Below are 26502 nucleotides of genomic sequence, written 5' to 3'. Positions count from 1 at the left end.
CCTTATTACCTTCAGGCCTTTCCACCCCTCTGTGTTTGTCTGTCTTGTGTGTGTGGGCAGAGGGTGGGACAGTTAAAGGGGGTAGTAGGTATTAGCTTGTTATTATCCAGTTGTATTTACTGCATCTTTCATGATAGTCCTTGGCATAAATAAACATTAATTGTGTTTCAACTTACACACCTGGTGACTGTAATTATTGGGCTAAAGACTTTGGATATTTTTATCAGAGTGTTTGGTTAATTCACTTGTGTTGTGACTCCGGGACATGTGGGGCTGGAATTGACCGCGCTCTTGCCCAGGGTGGCGGGTGTAACAATATGCAGAGGTGAGGACCCCCAACCAATCATGGGGTGGGGACATGCAGAAATTCGGCAGCCCAGCTGTTACTTCATCGGGTCAAAGGTCAGTGCACCAAATTTGAGTGGCACCCGTATAGACATTCTTGCTATCCAGCATTACCAATCTAGCAGTTTGTGTCAATTTTATAATCCCTGAATCTGCTGACATTTACACAACAACATTTTGTGAGGAGATTGAGAATCATACAGGGCCCTCATTCTGGCTGGAATCTGGTTGCAATGAGAGTGTCACAGGCATGTCTCCTGCGTCACTCCATCACCCTTGCCCTAGCTTTGTGATCCTTGATCCAGCTCTCATCAAGCTTCTCTCCCATACCATTGGTCAGCCCAAATCACACTGGAATTCTGCCTCATTACCCTGGACCTTCCATCTGTCATTGTCGACCCTCCCTATCTTATCCTTGACCTTCCCTCTGTTCCCCTCAACTCCCAGGACCTCACCATTGACCTTTCCAGGACCTCACTATTGATCTCCCCACAATCATGTATGACCTACCATGTGTAAACATTGACCTTCCCTGTGTGGTCTAGCTTCCTCGCTCTGTTTCCAACAAGCCTTCATAGACTTGCCACTTCTCACTGTACCTCAGTCAGCCATGCCCCTTGCCCCTTTCACAGCTGCAATCTGATCTCAGTGTGACAATGTCTCCTCCACTGGTTCAACAAACATTTCCATACAAGAAAAGCAGTTTCTACAAGGTCCAAATCCACTAGGAACCCACCTGCTATGTAACCATTTAGCCAGTCATGGATCTGAATGCATATGTTTCTAGGTTGCTGTATATTTCATTCCAAGGGTAGAATTTAATCTGGTGAAGTTGTGTTTTAATGACCATGCATGCCATGCTAATGTATTAAAATGCTGTTCGCTCTGCCTGCCGTCGGGAAGCGCAATCCGCTATCAATCTGTTGCCAACTCAATCCCCAAATTTCTTTCCGCTGTCGGGAAGCTGACGTTTTGTCTCTTGTTCAATAAGTGCCCCCACCTTTCTTGTTTTCCGTTCCCGGGAACTTCACAGCATTTTGCCCTCCGTTTCAAAAGCACAGCTGGTTTTTCAAAACTGTTGTTTCTAAATATGCTGTGGACTGATTTTTGCTATTTGTATCTATCTTTCTAGGCAGATGATCAGGGTATTTTACAGGTTCCTGGTTGTGAATGGGCTGTGTTTAAGCTTGGACATCCTGGCATAATAACTCACGTTGAGATTGATACAAGCCACTTCAAAGGTAGACTTTTTAATCATATAAATACCTTGAAATTAAGTTATTTGGATATCATTGTACACATGCTCAGCATATTATATGATACTGCCTTACCTGTTCTTTTAATGGAGGCATTAAACCATTAATTTAAAATCTTAATGCCTTCTATATATTTGGAAGCAAAGGAATTTCATAACATTGAGCTAAGCATTTGTTCTCTTGTTTTCACGAACTAATTGCAAGGCAAAAAACTTTCAATGTGACTTAAGAAAGAACAAACTTGCATTTATATAACACCTTTCAGAATTTCAGTTCCTCCCAAAGCATTGAACAGGGAATAAAGTACTTTTATAGTGGTCATTGTGGTAATGGAGGAACTGTTGAAACCAATTTGAACATAATGTACTAACAAACAGCGAAAATAGATAATAATCAGATATGGGCTAAAGCTTCTATGTAGTGGCAAACCCCGTCAAATTGTCACTCTGCTCTGATTTACTTACCTTGCACTGAAGCGCGGCATTTTCTGCCTGGACTGCTGAACTGGGCCTCCTCTGAAATGCAGTCTACTTGTTCTCGGAGTTCTACCTTTTGATGCAGGATCATCAGGAGAAACCAAACCTTGCCCACCTTTTACAACACTAGCCGCCATATTCCAGTAGACCATAGAATGCCTACAGTGCAGAAGGAGGCCATTCAGCCCATCGAGTCTGCACTGGACCTTGGAAAGAGCACCTTACCCTATCCCCGTAACCCAGTAACCCCGCCTAACCTTTTTGACACTTGAGGCGTAATTTATCATGGCCAATCCACCTAACCTGATCATCTTTGGACTGTGGGAGGAAACCGGAGCACCCGGAGGAAATCCACGCAGACACGGGGAGAAAGTGCAAACTCCACACAGTCACCCGAGGCTGGAATTGAACCCGGGAGCCTGGAGTGAGGCAGCAGTGCTAACCACTGTGCCACTATGCTGCACAAGCCACTTTGAGAAGCTTGGGAGAGAAGATAAGTGTGTAAGGTGAGGGGGTGGCAGATAAGTGAGTGAAGAGGAAGGGTGGCATATGAGAGGGTAGGATGGCAGGTGGGTGGGTGAGGTGGTAGTTGGGTAGTTGAGTGGATGAAGGGGTAGGATTGCAGGTGGGTGGGTGAGGTTAGGGTGGATAGGTCTGGAATAGTCATGTTGTGGGGTTGTTCGAGAGTCGGGGGGGTATTCCGGGAGGGGGTGTCCAGGGTCAGAGGTTGTAGTTTGTTGGGGGGGGGTGTTTGGTCCAGTAGGGTGTTGGGAGGTCAGTATTATAGCTGCACAGGAGTTAAAACTGGTTTTAATCCTCCTAACTGTTCCTGGGCAACTATTCTGGTAAGTGAGATGGAACAATTTGAAGTCTCCGACTCTAACTCACAGTTTCAGACACAGGGGAATTTCCCATCGGAAATTCAAACTACCCAGGCAGTGCCCCTGTAGTCAGTTTGTGGAGACTTCTGAGGGGTCTCCCCGAGCACAACTTGGTGGGGGGGGGGGGGGGGTGTGTGTGTGTGTTGGGAGAGATAAATTCTGGGTACGACCATCTGGAGAGTAGAAGTTCTGTGCCAATAGGTTTGATGGAGTAGATATATTTAGGGTACAGATCAGGTGTGACCTAATTGAATGGGAGAATGGGCGAGAAACTAATGACCTGCTCCTGCTCCTATGTCTCTAGATTATTTATTTTAATATTGTTGGTAGGAGGTGCTCCCCTGTAATGCCCGATCAATAACCCCCGAATCGAGATTGTAGGACAATTGAAGGCTTTATTGAACTAGATTTTTCTCCCAGCAGCGCAGATACAGAATGCAGCAGCTAGGGAAACATAGACTCTTATACTCCGCCTTACTGGGCGGAACCAGCAGGCAGGCTTCACCAATGATCTTACAGTATCAGGTACCTCCAACACCAATGATCTTACAGCATCAGGTACCTCCAACCTAGGTACTGTAATACCCCTAATACCGACTATCACACCCTGCACTTCTTCAAAATAAAATCATGCAATTGTTTACATTCACCTGAGAGGGCAAGATGGAACCTTGATTTAAGGTTTCATCTGAAACAATCACTCAGCAGTGCACAGGGAATGCCTTGTTGCATGTTCTGAAGTGAAACTTGAACCCTCAAATTCTGACTCAGAGGTGAGAGTCCAACCCCCCCCCCCCGCCGAGTTACACTGCCACTCATCAAGAAAAATAAACTGATTGCAGAATTGGAAAGTTGGTTTTATCCTGTTTCTACAAAACAACCATTTTCCTTTTGGAATTTGAAATAAAAGTCCAATGTAGCAAGGTACAGACGGTATAAAAAAAAGAGCGATCATTGATCAGGGAAGGCTATGTGTGAATGGACTGTGCTTCGGTAAAGACACGGGCAAGGGGGAGGGGATAGCTGGAACATAGCAGGTACTGTATGGTCAGAGTCAGTTGGAGGGATTTATAGAACAGACAACGTGTCTAAAAAAATGACTGGTGTTCTTTGAGGGAATGAAAGCCCTCATTACAACGGACGTTTTGGGGACATAATATATTTAGCATTACAGCTTTTAGATCCCGTTCATCCACAAGCCAAGCTTGAGATGTACATGTGGAGGAGAAGAGCACATATTCCATCAGATGTTAATAGGGTGCCCATGCTCCACTTGAGCTGGGAGTTGGTGTGATGACTAAGCAGTGGTAGTGACATGGCTATTTGTAATTTACATACATGGGCGGGATTCTCCCGTACCCGGCGGGGCGGGGGGTTCCGGCGGGACGGAGTGGCGTGAACCACTCCGGCATCGGATCGCCCCAATTCTGAATCTTCGCCCACAATGTATTCACTTTGAAATAGAAGTAAAGAAAAAGCGGAAATGACTGTGAACCATTTTGTCTACACCACAAATTAAAAAGCTCTCAAATATTTATCCAATCAGCTTTGATGTTTTTCCAGACATTCTATTTCTACAGGCTCCCTGGACAGACCATTTCATGTGCAACAGCCTCTCCATGAAGTAGTGCATCTAAACATTTTGTGAATTTTTCCTCTTCCACCTCTGCACCTTCAGGGGCTAGGCCGGCGCAAGTACGTGCATGCGTGGGAGTGTCAGCGACTGCTGATGTCATCCCCGCGCATGTGCAGGGGGAGGGGGGGTTCACCTACGCGTCGGCCATCGCGGAGGATGACACGGCTGACGTGTAGGAAAAGAGTGCCTCCACAGCATAGGCCCGCCCGCGGATCGGTGGGCCCCGATCGCGGGCCAGGCCACCGTGGGGGCAACCCCCCCGATGAGGGACCTAGTCTAATTCTATGCTGGCGAGACTGGCATAGAACCAGCGGGATTTTGGCCCATCCCGGGTTGGAGAATTGCCGGGAGAGGGCGCTGTGAGCGCCCGCCGACTGGCACGGCACAATTCCTGCCCCCCCGCCGAATCTCCGGTGCCGGAGAATTCGGCGGCTGGCCCCCCCGGCGATTCTCCGACCTGGCGGTGGGTCGGAGATTCCCGCCCCATGATTTAATTTAAATTGCCACAACGTTAAAACCAGGGTTGAGCTTGGAAGAGGAAAAATTCACAAAATGTTTAGATGCACTACTTCATGGAGAGGGTGTTGAACATGAAATGGTCTGTCCAGGGAGCCTGTAGAAATAGAATGTCTGGAAAAACATCAAAGCTGATTGGATAAATATTTGAGAGCTTTTTAATTTGTGACGTAGACCAAATGGTTCACAGTCATTTCTGCTTTTTCTTTACTTCTATTTCAAAGTGAATACACTGTGGGCGAAGATTCAGATTGAAGATTGCAATGTGAATTCCTGAAACAGGCATTATTTGTACAGTCTGTTAAAGTTGCTAATTTTGTTAGATTATAAATTAAACATAGTCCAATGCTATATCAGGTTTGTGATCTTTTTTTGTATGTCTGTGATCGATGGACTAAATTACTGATTCACAGATGCTTGTGACAGATTAATTTTAGCATCAGTCCCGATGTTTATGGCAAGAAAGGAGGGCATGGAAGCGATTGACATAGGCCAGTAACGGCAGAGGCCCTGTCAACTTTAATGGAAGGGTCTTATTTGGATTCTTATGCAGTTTCCTGTTAGATAGCCAGCCAGTATGAGAGGCTGCCGGGCAGGTGGAAAGCCTGCTGTATAAGGTCACAGCTGGGGATTGGAGAATCGCAGGAGAGGTTGGGGTTGGGGTTGAGTGACGGTTAGAGATCATGGGGCCTGGGGAGATTGCAGAGTGAAAGACATCAGGTTGCAGGGTCATGAGTACATGGACTCTGAAGATCACAGGGAGCAGATTTGGTGTTCAATGGGGGGTGCGGCAGGTCAATTTGAGTGGAAGATGGATGAAGCACATAAGTAATGTCGGATCCAACAATTCTCACCTCCCTTCAGCTATCAGGTTTCCTGATCCCCGGGAATGCTAGTCTGCAGCCGTTAAATCCATTCACCTGCCTCTTGAAAATGGGTTACTGTCTGACCCGCCAACCCTACTTTTAATGAAAGTAGGCAGGTTTGCAGTAGTTTCAGCTCAAGTTCCTGTTTTTCTGAGTTTAATCTGCCTCCCTTTACTGAGAGAGTTTAAATTACCCCTATAGTTTGCAGCAGCTTTAACAGTGTCAGCCTTGGCTGTGGCGAAAACTGGGGTGAAAATGTGAATAATGTGCTTAAACAATGCATTCTTAATCTTTTATCACCAGGGAACTTCCCAGACAGTTGCAAAATTGAAGGATGTGCCATAACTCCAGAAGAGGAAAAACAAAGGATTACTATGAAGTGGAAAGAGTGTCTTCATTTGAAATGGAAATTACTGCTGCCAATTACGAAGGTATTTGTCGCTAGAAGTTAAACTTTCACTGCTTTTACCCACCATTTCCCAGTCAGAACAGAGGGCGGGATTCTCTGAACCTGGGGCTAAGTGTTGATGCCGTCGTAAATATCCGGAGCGTTTTACAACGGTGTCACCTGGCCCCTAGGATCAGTGTCCTGCGCCGTACAGGGGGCCAGCACGGCACTGGAGAGCCTCACGCAGCTCCAGCTGCCGATATGGGCGCTGGCATGGCCGGCGTAAGATCGCACGTGCATGCCATGGCCGGCGCAAGTTTGCACATGCGCGTGGGTTGCCTCCTCCGCGCCGGCCAACATGGCGGAGGCCTACAGGGGCCCGGCGCGGAGGAACATAGGCCCCCCCCCGGGATTAACCCGCCTGCTGATTGGTAGGCCCCGATAGCGGGCCTGGCCACCGTGGAGGCTCCCCCGCCCGGAGTCGGATCCCCCACCCCCCTACACCAGGACGGCCCCCGCAGCATGAACGCTGAGGTCCCGCTGGGTAGGACCTCACATGAACGACGCCGGCAGAATTCCACCGAATTTGGCGGTCATTCGGCCCGTCGAACATGGAGTATTGGCCGGGTGGCCACGTTGGAGCCATTGCCACTGATTGTCTCATCACCGGAGAATTGGCAGACCGGCGTCGGATCGGCGTCGACTGATCCGCGGGGTCGGAGAATCCCGCCCAAGATATTTAGTTTTGGCCATGGAGCCATATTAGAACCAAAATATTATGAAGTAATAGGAAGTGGGTTCATGGACTTGCGGTTGTGGCTATGCGGAGCTAAGCCGCACGTTCGGCAGCTCCCGCTTTAATAGGACTTGTGGGCTCTTTTAAGGGCCCCAAACGGCGCTGATTCGACGATTCCCGGTGGATAAAGGGGTCTGGAGAAAATCCCCCCGGGATTTATGGTTCGGACTCGAAGTGGGGCGAGGAGAAAAACGGCAGCAGCTCCCCTGGAAAAGCTGGGGAAGGTGGACAAAATGGCAGCCGGTGGAGCCCCTGAGGAGTGGAGGCAGTGGGCTGAGGAGCAGCAGACGGCCCTTCTGCGCTATTTCACGGAGCTGAAAGGGGAGTTGTTGGAATCCCTGAAGGTGACGACGAGTAAGCTGCTGGAGACCCAGACAACCCAGGGTGCAGCGATACTCGAGTTGCAGCAGCAGGCCATTGAGCGCGAGGATGAGGTTTCGGCCCTCGTGGGGAAGGTGGAGATACACGAGGCACTTCATAAAAAGTGGCAAGATCGGTTTGAGGAGATGGAGCTTCGGTCACGGAGGAAGAACCTGCGGATCCTGGGCCTCGAGGAGGGGCTGGAGGGGTCGGACCTGCCGGCCTATGTGGCCGTGATGCTGAACTCGCTGGTGGGGGCAGGATCCTTCCATCTGTCCCTGGAGCTGGAGGGGGCCCATAGAGTGCTGGCCAGGCGGCCTAAGGCGAATGAACCCCCGCGGGCGGTGCTGGTGCGGTTCCATCGGTTCAGCGACCGGGAGTGTGTTCTCCGATGGGCCAAGAAGGTGAGGAGCAGTAAGTGGGAGAATTCGGTAGTGCGTATCTACCAGGACTGGAGTGCGGAGGTGGCCAAGCGGAGAGCCGGGTTTAACCGGACGAAGGCGGTGCTCCATGGAAAGCAGGTGAAGTTCGGCATGTTGCCGCCTGCGCGCCTGTAGGTCACCTACAAGGACCGGCATCACTACTTTGAGTCCCCGGAGGAAGCGTGGGCCTTTGTGCAGGCTGAAAAACTGGACTTGAACTAGAGATTGGGGGCTGTGGGAGTTTTTCTATTCTATTCATGTATCATTGTTTATGCTGTAGCGGGTTATTCTGTTTGTTTTTGTTTTTTCTCTCGCTTTCGGACGATGTGGGTTATGGTTTTGTGTTCTAAGAGGGGTACTGGGGTTTGTGGTCGATCTGTGTCTTTGTACAGAGTTGGTGGTTGGGTTGGGACTGCGGTTTGGGAGCTGCGTTGGTGGGGTGGGGCAGTGTGAAAGCGCGGGCTTTTCTCTGGTTTCCCGCGCTGCGGAACGAGGGGGTGGAGCTGGTGGCGAGGGGCGTGGCTATTAGACTGGGTTTCCCGCGCTGAAGCAGTGCCCAGGAGCTGATTCAGGGGGGGAGGGGGGACCTCATATCGGGAGGGGTCGGAGTTAGAGCGGGAGCTGCCGGGGTCAGCAGAAGTCAGCTGGCTCACGGGAGTACAGTGGAGGGAGAGTCGTGGCTAGGAGGGGCCCTAGTCTGGGGGGGTGGGAGATACCGGGTTGCTGCTGGATTTTGGCCAGGGAGGAGTTCGGGGGGGTCAGGGTGAGGTTCTATCGGCGTGGGGAACGGGCTGAATGGGTGATGTCCATGGGCGAGCAGTCGATGGGTTATGGCTAGTCGACGGGGGAGGGAGGCGGCGTGCCCCCTGATCCGGCTGATTACGTGGAACGTGAGGGGGTTGAATGGGCCGGTTAAGCGGGCCTGAGTGTTTTCGCATCTGAAGGGGCTGAAGGCGGACGTGGCCATGCTCCAGGAGACCCACCTGAAGGTGGCGGACCAGGTCCGTCTGAGGAAGGGGTGGGTGGGGCAGGTTTTCCACTCAGGGCTCGACTCAAAGAACCGGGGGGTGGCGATCCTGGTGGGGAAGAGGGTGGCGTTTGAGGCATCTGAGGTTGTGGCTGATAGTGGCAGCAGATATGTGATGGTGAGCGGTAAGCTGCAGGGGGAGAGGGTGGTGTTGGTTAATGTGTACGTCCCAAATTGGGATGATGCTGGTTTCATGAGGCGTATGTTGGGCCGCATTCCTGGCCTGGAGGTGGGGGGATTGATCATGGGGGGGGGACTTCAATACGGTGCTGGATCCCCTACTGGATCGTTCTAGTTCAAGGACAGGCAGGAGGCCAGCAGCGGCCAAGGTATTGAGGGGATTTATGGACCAGATGGGAGGAGTGGATCCCTGGAGGTTCGGGAGGCCGAGGGCTCGGGAGTACTCCTTTTTCTCCCATGTGCACAGGGTTTATTCCTGCATTGATTTCTTTGTTCTGAGCAGGGGACTGGTCCCGAGGGTGGAGGAGGCCGAATATTCGGCTATCGCGATTTCGGACCATGCTCCGCATTGGGTGGATCTGGAGATGGGGGAGGCGTGGGACCAGCGCCCGCTTTGGCGTCTGGACGTGGGGTTGTTGGCTGATGAGGAGGTGTGTAGGAGGGTTCGGGGATGTATCCAGAGGTACCTCGAGGTCCATGATACTGGGGAGGTCCAGGTGGGGATGGTGTGGGAGGCTCTGAAGGCAGTGATTAGGGGGGAGCTGATCTCCATCCGAGCCCATAGGGAGAGGGGGAAGAGGAGGGAGAGGGAGAGACTTGTGGAGGAGCTGTTGAGTGTGGATAGGAGGTACGCGGAGGCCCCGAGGAGGGATTGCTGGGGGAATGGTGTAGCGTGCAGGCCAAGTTTGATTTATTGACCACCAGAAAGGCGGAGACACATTGGAGGAAGGCGCAGGGAGCGGTCTATGAGTATGGAGAGAAGGCGAGCGGGATGCTGGCACACCAGCTGCGGAAGCGGGACGCGGCTAGAGAGATTGGTGGAGTGAAGGATAGAGATGGGACTGTGGTGCGGCAGGGGGCAGAGGTCAATGAGGTCTTTAGGGACTTCTATAGGGAACTGTACCGGTCGGAGCCGCCGGCGGTGGGAGGGGGAATGGAGAATTTTCTGGACAGGCTCCAATTTCCAAGGGTGCAGGAGGAGCAGGTGGAGGGATTGGGGGCGCCGATCGAGTTGGAGGAGCTGGTCAGTGGGATTGGCCACATGCAATCGGGGAAGGCGCCGGGACCGGATAGGTTCCCGGTTGAATTTTATAAGAAATATGCGGACCTGCTGGGCCCCCTGTTGGTCAGGACCTTTAACGAGGCATGGGAGGGGGGTGTTCTGCCCCCGACGATGTCTTGGGCACTAATCTCCCTGATCCTGAAGCGTGATAAGGACCCCTTGCAGTGCGGTTCATACAGGCCGGTTTCACTGCTGAATGTAGACGCCAAGTTGCTGGCGAAGATCTTGGCCACTAGAATAGAGGACTGTGTGCCGGGGGTGATACATGAAGATCAGACGGGTTTTGTGAAGGGGAGGCAGCTGAACACTAACGTGCGAAGGCTGCTAAATGTGATAATGAAGCCGGCAGCAGAAGGAGAGGCGGAGATTGTGGTGGCATTGGATGCGGAGAAGGCCTTTGACAGGGTTGAGTGGGGGTACTTGTGGGAGGTGTTGGAGAGGTTCAGGTTTGGGGTGGGGTTTATTAAATGGGTGAGGTTGCTGTACGAGGCCCTGATGGCGAGTTAAGCGACAAATGGGAGGAGGTCCGAGTACTTCAGGCTCCACCGTGGGACGAGGCAGGGGTGCCCCCTGTCCCCCTTGCTTTTTGCGCTGGCAATTGAGCCTCTTGCCATGTCTCTTAGGGAGTCGAGGAGGTGGAAGGGTTTGGTGCGAGGTGTGGAGGAACACTGAGTGTCGCTGTATGCGGACGACTTGCTGTTGTATGTAGCAGACCCAGTGGGGGGAATGCCGGAGGTGATGTAGATTCTTGCTGAGTTTGGGAGTTTCTTGGGATATAAATTGAACCTGGGCAAGAGTGAGCTGTTTGTCGTACACCCGGGAGATCAGGAGGAGGGGATTGGTAGGCTCCCGCTGTAAAGGGCAGTGAGGAGTTTTAGGTACCTGGGAGTTCAGGTGGCTAGGAGCTGGGGGACTCTGCACAAGCTCAATTTTACTAGGTTAGTGGAGCAGGTGGAGGAGGAGTTTAAAAGGTGGGACATGCTGCCGTTGTTGTTGGCGGGTAGAGTACAGTCCGTTAAAATGACGGTGCTCCTGAGGTTTTTGTTTTTGTTTCAGTGCCTCCCCATTTTTGTTCCGAAGGCCTTTTTTAGGAGGGTGAACAGCAGCATTCTGGGATTTGTTTGGGCGCACGGGACTCCGAGGGTGAGGAGGGTCTTTTTGGAGCGGGGCAGGGATAGAGGGGGGCTGGTGCTGCCCAACCTCTCTGGGTACTATTGGGCGGCTAACGTCTCGATGGTATGTAAGTGGGTAATGGATGGGGAGGGGGCAGCATGGAAACGGATGGAGATGGCGTCCTGTGGAGGCACGAGACTGAAGGCACTGGTAACGGCTCCGCTGCCGCTCCCTCCAACGAGGTACACTACGAGCCCGGTGGTGGCAGCTACCCTCAAAATTTTGGGGCAGTGGAGGCGACACAGGGGGGAAGCGGAGGGCTCGGTGGAGGCCCCGTTGCGGGGGAACCACCGGTTTGTCCCAGGGAACATGGATGGTGGGTTCGTGGGGTGGCAGAGGGCGGGCATTAGGAAGTTGGGAGACCTGTTTATCGACGGGAGGTTCGCGCGCCTTGATGAACTGGAGGAGAAGTTTGAGCTCCCCCCGGGGAATATGTTCAGGTACCTTCAGGTCAAGGCGTTTGCTAGGCGACAGGTGGAGGGGTTCCCTTTGTTGCCCCCGCGGGGGGTAAGGGATAGGGTGCTTTCGGGGGTGTGGGTCGGGGATGGGAAGGTGTCTGACATCTACCAGGTAATGCAGGAGTTGGGGGAGGCGTCGGTAGAGGAGCTGAAGGCTAAGTGCGAGGTGGAGCTGGGGGAGCAGATTGAGGAGGGGAAATGGGCGGACGTCTTGGAGAGGATGAACTCCTCCTCTTCATGTGCGAGGCTTAGTCTCATCCAGTTCAAGGTGCTGCACCGGGCCCACATGTCCGGATCTAGGATGAGTAGGTTCTTTGGGGGCGAAGACAGGTGCGTCAGGTGTTCGGGGAGTCCAGCGAACCATGCCCATATGTTCTGGGCATGCCCGGCACTGGAGGAGTTCTGGAAGGGGGTGGTGGGGACGGTGTCGAAGGTGGTGGGATCCAGGGTCAAGCCAGGCTGGGGAATCGCGATATTTGGGGTTGGGGTGGAGCCGGGAGTGCAGGAGGCGAAAGAGGCCGATGTCTTGGCCTTTGCGTCCCTAGTAGCCCGGTGGAGGATCTTGCTGCAGTGGAAAGATGCGAGACCTCCGAGTGTGGAGACCTGGATCAGTGACATGGCGGGATTCATTTAGTTGGAAAGGGTCAAGTTCGCCCTGAGGGGGTCGATACAAGGGTTCTTTAGGAGGTGGCAGCCTTTCCTCGACTTTCTGGCTCAACGATAAGGTACTAGGTCAGCAGCAGCAACCCGGGGGGAAGGTGGGGAAAGGGGGGCGGGGTTTAGGGGGATAGTGTTTAAGTTGATTTGCTTATTGTTAATTTATTCTGTTGTTTATTGGGTGGTGGGGGGTTTGTTATATGCGTTGTTACGGGTGCCGGGGGGTGTTTATTATTATTATTGTTATTGTTATTGTATTGTTTTGTTGATATATATTTTTCAAAACATTTCAATAAAAATTATTTTTAAAAAAAAGGAAGTGGGTTCATTGTCAAAGGTGGAATTTACAGGGTTATTGGGAAAAAGCAGGACAGTGGGTTTATTTGTCAATGATGTGAATTGCCTACTTCTGCATAATTCTAGGACACCTGAGATATCCCAAGGCATAACCTTTGTTATCTTGTTACTGGAGAGTGGAGGGAAAAGTTAATTTGACCACTCGTGCATCTCCTAGTATCTGCAGCTATTTGTGGCTTTGAAACAGATTGCTGAGCTGCTGAAACTCAATAAAAGAAGGAGAAAAGCACCTTTTAAAAAAAAGAGGGCCTCATCTAGCAATGTTAGTTATCTCCGGTTGGATGCCAGTCTGAGTTAGGACTGGGTAATCTGTTTTATGTGGGGTAGGTCCGGAAATTACCAAACTATAAAACAGACAGCAGAAGTCTATTATTGTAAAAAAAACCTCAGTGACATGAAGGCAGTAATTTGTTAAAACAATTTAAGCATTTCAAATCATTCCCATCATCAGCAATATAAGCTGAAAATATAAACCATGATCCCACCCAGATTTTACTTTGTCTGGTTTTGAATTTAACAATTTACATTTTTGGCCTTGAAAGCAAAGAAAATATGATATAATATACAGTCTCAACTGGATCTGCTGTAAGATATATATTTCTCCATCCTACTTTCTAATGGTCATAGCACAGGATTGATGCCTGCTGTTAGAATTCCGGATCAGACCCCAACATTTGCTAGGATACTGAACATGAACCCCAATACTTTTTTATAATTTGTAAAACTGTGAGGAAAGGATACGTTACTCCAGAAGTGATTCCTTGCAAAAAACAGGGCTATGATATCTTAAAACAAGCATTATTATTAACACAGTATTAGGGCAGCACGGTGGCACAGTGGTTAGCATTGCTGCCTACGGCGCTGAGGACCCGTGTTCGAATCCCGGCCCTGGGTCACTGTCTGTGTGGAGTTTGCACATTCTCCCCGTGTCTGCGTGGGGTTCGCCCCCACAACCCAAAGATGTGCAGGTTAGGTGGATTGGCCATGCTAAATTGCCCCTTAATTGGAAAAAATAATTGGGTACTCTAAAATTTAAAAAAAAAATTAACACAGTATTAAACTACCTTAACATCACAGAAATGTAGCTTACAATTACCAGTTAAACAAGGCTTAATAATAAAAGGAAACATTTTAACTTCTAACTTCCTTATCTCCAATCAAGCAAAACACTTCACAGATCAAAAACCTCTTTTAAAGAGGATTACTTGCCTAACTTTGGATAAACATATTTTTTGAGAGAGTGCTTGAGAGATTAATGCTGAATCTCTGACAGCCTTATGCAGAAGATGATTTTCAGCTCACAGTTTCCAGAGAACCTAAACTAAACTGCCTGCTATTGACCTGGATCCTCCCACCCACTCAAATCCCATGATCTACTTACTTACATTTAAACACAATGGGGTGAATTTTCTGTCTCCCTAGCTGAGTGTTTCTCGAGGTGAGCCATCGCTGGCAGTGGGATTCTCCGTTCCTTCGCTGGCCAAATGGGATTTCTCATTGTAGCCACCCCACGCCGTCGGGAAACCCATGGGCGGGGGTGCACTGCCGGCAGAAGGGAGAATCCCGCCGGTGGAGAATTCAGCCCAATATTTTGAATTATTTACTCCCCAGAGAATCCCCAGAAATCATAGCAAAAACCCATTAGGCCTCTCTTTGTGAACATATACAGGGTTTGAAAGAATGATGAACTAATTTTTATGACATCTTAATGGCACCTTTTGCAGCCGAAAGTCTGGTTGTCTTTCAAACCAGGATCTAAAAAACAATTAACATAGCAGATACATACACACCCTAACCATATTTTTAAAACATTATTGCACCAGATAAAAATAATACAATGCATTTGGCAATTTCTTACGTTCAGCACACTGTTGAAGTCTATTGCTGTGCCAGTCGCTGGTGTTTGAAACTTGAAGAATTATTATATATATATTTTTTTTAATGCAGCCCTTTAGCTATATTGTCCTTTCACCCTGATAGCCTTGTCTGTAAATTATAGGTTATCTCAGTCCTATCTGTATTTGTACCTTCTATTTGCCTCTTTTCCTTGTTTGAAGGGCTGTTCTTTAGTCGATAAATCCTGTATGAGAATACTGAGCATAGCACAAGGTTCTGGCACATGTAGGGTTAATATTGGACTGAGTACAGTACCACCCATGCAGCAATATAAGAGAGGACATGGCCTTCACCCAGGGTCAGTCTGGCATTGGACAGAGCTGTGTGTACAACCAAGCATGGAAACTGCTCCTAACTTGTACCCAGAACTGTATTTATAAATAGTTCCAAGAATCAATAAAGGCTCAATAAGGACAGTAGCACAGCACGTAGCACTGTTGCTTCACAGTGCCAGGAACCTGGGTCCGATTCCCGGCTTGGGTCACAGGCTGTACAGGGTCTGCACCTTCTCTGTGTCTCCCTTTGTCAACCGGGTACTCCGGTTTCCTCCCAGAAGTCCTGAAAGATGTGGGGCGGGATTCGCCGCCGGCGTGATTCTCCATTTTGCTGGCGCCTGGGGGCTTTTCCGACGGCTTGGGGTTGTCCCACAATGGAAAACCCTATTGACCGGCCGGCGTAGTGGAGAATCCCGCTGGCGGGTCGGGGCAGAAATGTGGTGCGGTGGGGCGGAGAATCCAGCCCATGCTGTTAGGTGAATTGGACATTCTGCCTTAGTGTATCGGAACAGGCGCTGTGGTGCGGGACTAGTGTATGACTGCAAAGACGTCTTCAAATCTTTTGAGCAGTATCGAACACCCTACAACATTGAGTACCTGACATAACGATAAATTAATGGGATGTTAGATGTAAACTTTATATGTAGCTACTAGCACAGTGGTTAGCACTGCTGCCGCACAGCTCCAGGGACCTGGCTTTGTTTCCGACCTTGCGTGACTGTCAGTGTGGAGTTTTACATATTCTATCCGTGTGGTGACTGTATGGATTTCCTCTGGATGCTCCGGTATCCTCCAAATATGTAAGTTAGGTTATGGGGGTGTGGGCATGGGGCAGAGGAATGAGCCTAGGTAGCGGGCTCTTTTAGAGTGTCAGTGTAGACACGGTGGGCCAAATAGCCTCCTTCTGAACTGTTGGGATTCCAGTGTTCTACTTGCCACCACCCCAACCCACTGCTCCCCACCACCGCGCCACGATCAATAACCTGTATGTAAATGACTCGTGAAAACAATGAACTTATGTTCTCCGGGGTAGCACACCCCATTTCAAAATCAGATTTTTATATCTTTTCACTTTCTATGCCAGTCTCCTTCTGAATGCATCAAGAAAATTTAATGGTAAACGTTCTAAATGGGTCCTTTGTTTTTGTTGTAAAATCCTCTTGGCTCTCAGTTTAAGTAGGCGACAATTGGTGGTTTGCATATGAAAGAGTCCTTCCATACCCAGTCATGAATGGTGGTGAACAATTAAACAACTGGAGGAGGAGGCTCCACAAATATCCCCATCCTCAATGATGGAGGAGCCAGCATATCGATGCAGTAGACAAGGCTGAGGCATTCGCAACAATCTTCAGCCAGAAGTGCCGAGTGGATGATCCCTCTCAGTCTCCTCTGGAGGTCCCCAGCATCACAAATGTCAGACTTCAGCCAATACAATTCACTCAACGTGATATCAAGAAACGGATGAAGGCACTGGACACTGCAAAGGTTGTGGGCCCTGACAATATTCCGGCAATAGTACTGAATACTTGTCTTCCAGACTTGCTGCGCCACTAGCCAAGCTGCTCCAGTACAGCTACAACACTGGCATATACCTGGCAATGTGGAAAATTTCCTATGTGTGTTCTATACATAAAAACAGGACAAATCCAACCCAACCAATTACTGCCCCATCAGTCTACTCTCCATCATCAACAAAGTGATGGAAGGAATCATCAACAGTGCTATCAAGCATCTCTAACTCAGTAACAATCTGCTAATGGATGCTCAGTTTGGGTTCCGCCAGGGTCACTCAGCTCCTGACATCATTACAGTCTTGGTTCAAACATGGACAAAAGAGCTGAATGCCAGCGGTGAGGTGAGAGTGACTGCCTTTGACATCAAGGCAGCATTTGACTGATTATGGCATCAAGGAGCCCTAGCTAAACTGGAGTCAATGGGAATCGGGGGGGGTGGGGGGGGGGGGGGATCTCCACTGATGGTTGGAGGTCAATCATCTCAGCTCAAGGTCATCACTGCAGGAGTTCCTCAGGATAGTGTCCAAGGCCTAACCATCCAGCTATTTCAACAATGACCTTCCTTCCATCATAAGATCAGAAGTGGGGATGTTTGCGGATGACTTCACACTGTTCAGCACCATTCGCGACTCCTCAGATAATGAAGCAGTCTATGTTCAAATGCAGCAAGATTTGGACAATATCCAGGCTTGGGCTGACAAGTGACAAGTTATTCGCACCACTCAAGTATCAGGCAATGACCATCTCCTACAAGAGAGGATTTAACCATCGCCCCATGACATTCAATTGCGTTACCATCACTGAACCTCCCACAATCAACAGTCTGGGGTTTACCATTGATCAGAAACTGAACTGGACTAGCTATATTAATACTGTGGCTACTAGGGCAGGTCAAAGGATAGGCGTCCTATGGCCAGTAACTGATTTCCTGACCCCCCTCCCACACCTCCCCCAAAGCCTGTCCACCATCTCCAAGGCACAAGTCAGGAGTGTATTGAAATACTCTCCACTTGCCTGGCTGAGTACAGCTCCAACAACACTCAAGAAGCTCAGCACCATCCAGGACAAAGCAGTCGCTTGATTGCTGATCCTTCCACAAATATTCAAGCTCGCCGCCACCGCCGAACAGTGGCAGCCGTGTGTACCATCTACAAGATGCACTGCAGTTACTCCCCAAGGTTCCTGAGACAGCACCTTCCAAACTCACGACCACTAAGATCTAGAAGGACAAGAGAGGCAAATACATGGGAACCCCACCACTTGGAGCTTCCTCTCTAAGTCACTCATCACCTTGACTTGGAAATATATTGGCGTTCCTTCACTGTCGCTGGATCAAAATCTTGGAACTCCCACCCTAATAGCATAGTGGGTATACCTACACCTCAAGGACTGTGGTTCAAGAAGGCAACTCACCATCACCTTCTGAAGGGCAACTCGGGATGGGCAATAAATGCTGGCCTAACCAGCGGCGCCCACATCTCATAAATGAATTTTAAAAAATATGTTCCATAAACTGCTCCATTACAAGATTCAAAACTTGTTAATTTTTACATGTGGTGATTTGAGCTCTCTGGTGAGCATTCTTGAGGATGATCTAAAGTTTCTTAGCCGCTTACTTGTTTAGAATCCTGCAAAGTGGGGTAATAATTGGGTTTGTTCATGCAGTACACAGATCTCTCTCAGGAATGAGAATTGCTTTTTTGCAGTTGTTTGTTCTGTTCGATGTCTGCTTCATGGATGGTTGCGTGAGGCAGCAACTTCAGGGCTTTCACAGATTTATGTCTTCCTCTTGACTGCAGCTGCTTTCGGAAGTTAATATAGTTAGTGATTTAATTCAAAGGCGTAACAGATCCATTTTAAATAATCATTTCAAATAATCCTTCCCTCAGTTCAGGGATGGGGGAGTGAAATAAATGTAGAATTCAGTTATTAGATCTACCACAAGGTTAATTCTTTACCAATCATAAATAAGGGCAAAATTAAATACTTTTTCTGCACAGTACTTAATTGTAGAAATATAATCACCAACTATTTAATTCCTATAACTCAAGACTTTGTACCCTTCAGTTATGTCCTTTCACCTTCCTTAAAGAACATGTTTCAACTTAGCTGCTGCCAGTAAATGTTAAAATGTGTCTTTGATTAACTACTGGTCCTTTAACCGTTGTGGTGTGACTGTTAACCCCACACGAACCTGAGAAATCCTATCATGGGCCACAGGTTACTGTTCGCCTTCTAGAGATTCTCAATGCTCAGATTGCATTGATTGACTATTACTGTTATTAGAATTATAGAATCCCTACAGTGTATGTGGAGGCAATTCGACCCATTGGGTCTGCATTGACCCTCCAAAAAAGCACCCTACCCATGTCCACTCCCCCGTCCACTCCGCCCCATCCCCGTAACCACATATCCTAACCTGCACATCGCAATGTGAACTCTCCTGATGTGAATGAGAGCAGCTACCCCCATACTTCCCTACACAAACCACCACACATTCTAATCCCCCTTGCAATAAAGGCCAACAGTCTATTTGTCTCCCTAATTATTTGCTCTACCTGCATGTTGACTTTTTGTGATTCATTTACTGGACACCCAGATCTTTGTATTCTGCAGTCTCTCTCTCTATTTAAATAATGCTCTCCATTTCTATTCTTCCGGTCAAAGTGGACAAGCTTAAATTTTCCTACATTATTTTTCATTGCCAGATTTTTGCCCATTCAGTCAACCTTTTAAGAACAAAGCCCTATCATCAATCATTACATAAAAACATACTTTTTAAAAAATAAATTTAGTGTACCCAATTATTTTTTCCAATTAAGGGGCAATTTAGTGCGACCAATCCACCTACCCTGCACATCTTTGGGTTGTGGGGGCGAAACCCACGCAGACACGGGGAGAATGTGCAAACTCCTCACGGACAGTGACCCAGGGCCGGGATTTGAACCCGGGTCCTCAGCGCCGTAGGCAGCAATGCTAACCACTGTGCCACCGTGCTACCCCATAAAAACATACTTAAATGATCATGCAACATTTAATTCTCACATGTGAAAAAATGTTAAAGCTACCTGTCAAAAGGTTCCCAACTCCAGAACAGGCTTCCTCATGGTTCACAGCCCCTCTCTCCTAAGCTGGTTAACATGAGCTTCAAATACCCACCTACCTCAATGAAAATCTCAAAGTCAACAAAATTCAAAGCTGAGGTGGCAACATAGCCGTTCCAATGCCAGTTACAGTCACACGTCCTTCTGCATCCCCTAATCTCTCTGAACAGTACTCAGCTACAAATCCCTGTGTTTATCTCGAAACGTTCTACAATCACATTGCTGCCTATTTGTGCTACCTTGCACTGTTCATGTGTTATAATCCCTTCTGTTGGAAACTGGGTCTGTTCCAATGCAAAGGGGGAAAGGCAGCACATGAACTCCACACTGCACCTACTTGACACTCATTGCTTCCACCACCTGCCAGTCCTGCATCACTTGCCCTGAATTTCTCCATCTTCATCACTATTTAATTATCATGAAATATCCCTACACTGGATCTTCTTCCAGCAGATGCAATAAAGTGGATGAACAAATCGCGCAGATGGTTATAAATGGGTACGATATAATTGGAATTACGGAGACATGGCTGCGAGGTGACCAGGGATGGGAACTGAATGTCCCAGGGTATTCAGTATTTTGGAAGGACAGGCATAAAAGGAAAGGTGGTGGTGTGGCACTGCTTGTTAAACAGGAAATTAACACAATAGTGAAAAAGGATATTAACTTTGACAATGTGGAGTCTGTATGGGTAAAGTTGAGAAATACCAAAGAGCAAAAAACATTAGTGAGTGTCATATATAGACCCCCAAACTGCAGTGGTGATGTTGGGAATGGCATTAAATAAGAAATTAGAGATGCATGTAATAGGGAATATCAGTGATCGTGGGTGATTTTAATCTTCACATAGATTGGGCAAATCAAATTAGCCACAATGCCGTAGAGGAGGAATTTCTGGAGTGTATACAGGATGGTTTTCTTCACCAATATGTGGCAGAACCAACTAGAATTTTTAATCAAGATGGAGAGTGAAGTAGTTGATTCGGAGACTGGGATGCTGAATCTTAATAAAGGAAACTATGAAGATATGAGGCGTGAGTTGGCCTCGATAGATTGGGGAGATTTACTTAAAGGGATGACAGTGGATAGGCAATGGCAAACATTCAAGGAACGCATGGGGGCAGGGACCTGGGTTTGATTCTGGCCTCAGGAGTCTGTGGAGTTGCCATGTTCTCCCCACCGACGAAACCACTCTGGTTTCTTCCCACAGTCCAAATGTGGGCAGGTTAGGTGGGGATTGCGGGGATGGGGTGGGAGAGTGAAGTGCTCTTTCGGAGAGTTGGTGAAGACTTGATCGGCCGAGTGACTTCCTCATGCACTGAAAGGATTCTATTTTTAAAACTCTATGCCTCTGCACCCACCTACATGATCCTTTATAGCCCTGCATTCCAACAACACAAGTCATGCTAATCCATGCCCCATCACCTTTGCCCTCATGCCCTCCGTGCCATCTCACTCACCATGGGCATACCTCAAGACCCATTCTGAGATTAAATTTTAAAAAAGTTCTAAGTTCTATTGCAGTCTTTATTTTTTTTAAATCTCTGATAAATACACATTATAAAAACATTTATATTCCTTAAACTACATAGTCCCTTATGAAAAACAAACATTTAATTCAAGTGATTAATCCCTTCTAAAACAAACATGGAATTCATAGTTTCACTTCAAAGAGTCACCACTTGTATATGCCAATCAAATTATGATATCGCCTTTGTGATAATGGCAGGTTGTAAACTCTGTCACCCAACAATAATCCAGTCATGATAACCCTCAGGTTTACATCAACAGACAGTGAAATAACAAGTTTTAAAAAAAACGCAACACATATTGTTCCAAGAATTAAAGGACAGGCATTTTAGATTTCTTGACAGCTTGACAGTTGCTTTTGCCAGTTGCATTTGACGGTTCCTTTTGACATTTTTGACAGTTCATTTTGATAGCCGGCTTAACAGTTCCTGTGGGCTTATACACATCCTGCTCATTCATGTCCACTTTTAACAATGTCAAAAAACACCTGTCCCCCAAAGAAGTCTTGGGACCATATCCAAAGGGGTACCCTCCTCTCCAAAGGACTCCACAAAGTTTAGACCTGTTTCCACCTGATCTAACCTGCATACATTGTATTTCCCTCTCCTGTCTAAGGAAAATGACACATGACTAGAGATAGTTGCTGTTTTATGTAGCTGGGTAGCTGCTTTCACAAAACGCGCATCCCCACAAAGGTAGTAGGTGCTGTGTTGGGACAGGACATCTGGATTTTGGTCTCCTCTACCATTTTCGCAGCGGTGGAGAGGCTCTCTGTTGCGAAAATTTAGGCCTAGCGGTCTACCTTGTGGGTGTTCCTGCGCTTGAATGTTTTTCTTCTTTTTCAGCCACGAGAACTGGCCACAATGCTCAAGGTGTTTCTCTGACCAAAGCACTGACTTTTGTCTACCGGGTTCAGCATATTGATTGTTGCTCTGCATTGATTGGCCAAACTGAGCATTAAGTCTAAGAAGACCCTAAGGTTTCTTTCAACATCATACTTGGCTATTTCATAGATTACATGTATAATGCATATTTGCTTCCTTCATACAACTGCAATGAATTTACATTCATTTAATTTTCTCTGCCATTGATTAGATCACATATTTTATTTGACTGGTTTTGTAATTTTTGGGCTTTTCAGTATTTAGTCTCCCTCCTAATTTGAAAATTTGACCAATTTGCGTTTAGTTCTGACAGTAACGTGATTTAGAAATTAACCCAACATTGAGCACAAGGACACCCCACTCAGTACACCTCCCACCTCGACATGACCCCTCTAATCAGTATCTGTTGTTTTCCACGCTTCAGCTGATTTCTTATCTTTTCCTAGGTTTCACTCTGATCCCACCCCAGCTTTAAATGGCACGGTGGCTTCAGGATGATACAAGGGGTTACATATTAAATAGGGTGCATAGACTTGGCTTGTATTCCCTTGACTATCAACGATTGAGCCCTAATCCAATTGGGGTTTGGAAAGGATTCTATAGGGGTGATGCAAATAAACTATTTCCTTTGATTGGGCAATTAAAAACAAAGGGCATAATCTTTAAATTAGAGCATTTAGGAAGCAAATCAGGCAATAATTTTTTCATACATTTGAAATAGGAATTCTCTGTCCTGAAAGGCATTGGATGCTGGGACTATTGTGGATATTAAGACTGAAATGGATCGAATTTTATTAGGTTTATTGTATCAAAGGCTAAGGTGGGAAATGGAGTTGACATACAGATCAGCCATGATCTAATTGAGTGGCATGCAGGCTTGAGGGACTGAGTGGCCTAGTCCTCCTCCTGTGACGTTAAGTTATTGCCTTTTATGTGAGCTTTACCAATGCCTTTTGGAAACAATATGGTAGGATTTACATCTTGGGTTATCATGTCACTAATGAAACCAACATGGTTTATCAGGCAAGTTCTTCTCCTTCTAAAGCCTTATACTGCTCTTTATTAGGTTGTTGTCACGTTTACTGCTGATAATTAACTCTATTCTTTTGCAGGGAATTGAACAGGTTTATAGTTGCTTGTGCCTGTTCTGTTACCTTCTTTGAATATGGGCACTACATTGGTTGGATACTATTGGTTTCAGTCTGTTAGTATCCCCCAATGTCCCTTGACTCTTTCATAATTATTTTCACAAATTTCCTCCATGGTCTTGGTGAGCACTCTGGTATGAATTAAGCAGTACGGTAGCATGGTGGTTAGCATAAATGCTTCACAGCTCCAGGGTCCCAGGTTCGATTCCCGGCTGGGTCACTGACTGTGCGGAGTCTGCACGTCCTCCCCGTGTGTGCGTGGGTTTCCTCCGGGTGCTCCGGTTTCCTCCCACAGTCCAAAGATGTGCGGGTTAGGTGGATTGGCCATGCTAAATTGCCCGTAGTGTCCTAAAATGTAAGGTTAAGGGGGGGTTGTTGGGTTACAGGTGGATACATGGTTTTGAGTAGGGTGATCATTGCTCGGCACAACATCGAGGGCCGAAGGGCCTGTTTTGTGCTGTACTGTTCTGTGTTCTGTGAATATCATTTGCCTTGAACCCTCATCTCATTTCTAAGGAAATAGAAAGAAAATTGCGGATGTTAGAGATTACACTTTTGCTTTTGAGTTGTTTCAATTAAGGGGCATTGTTTTACTAAAAAGTGTTCAATTATCCCTTTGCACTCCTTTCATTTGTTTATAAACACATGATGCAGTGATGTAAATCATTTGAAATAGAAAGATAAAATTAAAGGAGTATGGGAAAGGGGAGTGAAATGGGACTCAGTTGATAGCTCATTGTGAGAACAATCACTGGTGCACTGGGGTTAGTGTCTGTAGCATCCAACTATTGTACGACTATGCGTCAAAATGCTTTACTACCTCACTTGCACACAATCTCATTGTGAGGGAAATAGCTCATGGTTCACCCCATTCTTCATCTCTTTCTCTAAGATACGTTTTATAACCAATTTTATTTGAAAAATGTCCCTTTCAATCATTATTAGTCTGTAATAACTACTTGATCCTTTCTCTTTCAATTTTAGTTGAAACCACACCAGCAACACTTCTACTCCATCGAAATGAAAGACATTGTAACTCATGTGCGACTGACGATTAAACCTGATGGTGGGATCAGTAGAATGCGGCTCTTGGGATACCATGTACCTTGTCTTCCATAAACCTCTGAAAAGAATCTCTGCAAATGCACTGCAAATTCTTCGCTAAATTACAAAATCTGCTCTGCTAGAATTCTACTTCTGCTGGTCTGCCAACTTTTCTTAGTTCCAAATTTGTCTTATTGACTTTACAAAACTACTGGCCTCCTGAGAGGAAGTTAGAAAACTAAAGTTATGAGGGAAATCTTCTCTCAAATCCCAATCATGCATGCTTGTACTACTGTCAAAGTACCTTTTACTACTGGAGGCACTGGCCCTTTTTAAAATCATGAACTAGTCTTATTTTGTGATTTTATAACTTATAAATGTGTGTTCAATGTTAAATCCTGATGCAAATCACTGCTGCTGACTTGGCTGATTTAATTGGTCTAAATCAAACCAGGTGCCATTCCGCCACTATGCATACCTGCCATACTGCTAAGGGCAAGAGAAATGGTGAAGACCCACTACATGTTTGGTCTGCAGTGGCCTTGCCTATCAATTCAATAATAATAATACTTTAAAGGGTCTATTGGCTCCTTACACCGAGAGGTGATCAGACCTAAAAACTGCCAAAATTCCTCAGGGAATTCTCACAAGCCAGCAGGATGATATGGCTTATTTTACCCTGCTGTACCGAAGGGAACTTGCTCAAGGAAAGCCCTCCTCTACTTTAAGAAGTCTTACAACACCAGCTTAAAGTCCAACAGGTTTGTTTCAAACACGAGCTTTCGGTACACAGCTCCTTCCTCAGGTGACTCACCTGAGGAAGGAGCTGTGCTCCGAAAGCTCGTGTTTGAAACAAATCTGTTGGACTTTAACCTGGTGTTGTAAGACTTCTTACTGTGCTCACCCCAGTCCAACGCCGGCATCTCCACATCATGGCTCTCCTCTACTTTATCTCCTTAGATGTAGGCAAGCAAATTTGTGCTGTGGTGTGGTTCTGGCTCAATTAGACCCTGAGGAGGGAGCATATGCCAGGATCTAGTTGGTACATTTGAGTCTAATTTAAAATCACAAGCCTTTCTCAACAATTTAGCCTGCCTGTTGTCAGGACTGAATGAATACCTGCAGGTTTTTGGAGCCTATTTCTCACTTTTAAGCAATATGTGATGACACTCACTAAATAAAAATGTAAATTCATAAAATGTATGTATTTGGAAAGTTGTGGGCTCGGAATTACTTTCACAGTAAGTAGGTATTACTGTGCGAATGTTTAGTGTACTTGTATCAAATTTATCTCTGCTTTTTTAATAGAGGTGCATGGGTTAATGGCTCAATTAACATTATCATGAATTGCCTAGCAACAGCAGTAAACAAATTTAACAAAACAGAATAGGTAGAAATCTGCCTAAAGACAGCAGTAGACAATATACAAAAGGATCTATTGATATGCGTCTCTTCCAATAACGAGACAGACGGCCATTTAGGTAATCAGGTGTGAATAGCTTATGAGGATAAATAGTGTGTAGATGTTTGGGAATGTCCATGAGGTGTGTGGCACTTTAGCACAGTGGTTAACACTGTTGCTTCACAGCAACAGGAACCCGAGCTCAATTTACAGCTTGAGTCATTGTGCGGAGCCTCCCGTTCTCCCCATGTCTACGCGGGTTTCCTCCGGTTTCCTTCCATAAATCCCGGAAGACTTAGGTGCTTGTTAGGTGAATTTGACATTCTGAATTCTCCGTCTGTGTACCCGAACAGATGCCGGAGTATGGTGACAAGGGGATTTACACAGTAACGTCATTACAGTAATAATGTAAGCCTACTTGTGACACTAATAGTAACAATTATTATACATATGCTAATGTATAGTCAAGGAAGTTAATTGGGGCAGACAACCAAATACACAGAAGGCATAAATAAAGTAGAACAAGGGTATAATTGACCGGACAATCAGAAGCCAGAAGATGCAGTTAACATCTAGCAGTCTCAGAACGCAGATACGACAGTTTCCAGCCACCAAGCCTGAATGCCAGTTTCCCAGCTCCATCCTAGGGGTCAAGTTTATAGGAAACAAGCTTTTAAGTCTCAGAGCGAAGGCTGTGCAGAAAACCTTCATAACGGCAGTTTTAAATAACGTTGCTGGACCAGGAAAGGATGTTTCCCAGATTTAAGTGTCATCCCTGTATTGTGTGGTAACTATAAGATGGTTATTTAATTCATGAAGGCTTGCCTTCTCAACCTTGTCCCTCGCCT

At 47.1% G+C, this 26502-nt stretch overlaps 1 protein-coding gene across 2 annotated transcripts in view; it reads left to right on the top strand.

Moving 5' to 3' along the window:
* allc (allantoicase) overlaps positions 1-24664 on the top strand; it is a 66922-nt gene extending 42258 nt beyond the window's left edge. For both annotated transcript variants that reach the window (XM_038800330.1, XM_038800329.1), the window contains exons 10-12: positions 1478-1586; positions 6280-6407; positions 24193-24664. In XM_038800330.1, coding sequence (XP_038656258.1) covers positions 1478-1586; positions 6280-6407; positions 24193-24327 — 372 coding nt within the window. In that variant the 3' untranslated portion in view covers positions 24328-24664. The remainder of the gene's footprint in view (positions 1-1477; positions 1587-6279; positions 6408-24192) is intronic.
* Positions 24665-26502: the final 1838 nt, after the last annotated feature.

Source organism: Scyliorhinus canicula, chromosome 6 (genome assembly GCF_902713615.1).
Source record: "Scyliorhinus canicula chromosome 6, sScyCan1.1, whole genome shotgun sequence".
Classification (NCBI taxonomy): domain Eukaryota; kingdom Metazoa; phylum Chordata; class Chondrichthyes; order Carcharhiniformes; family Scyliorhinidae; genus Scyliorhinus; species Scyliorhinus canicula.
This window is presented reverse-complemented; position numbering and strand designations above follow the sequence as displayed.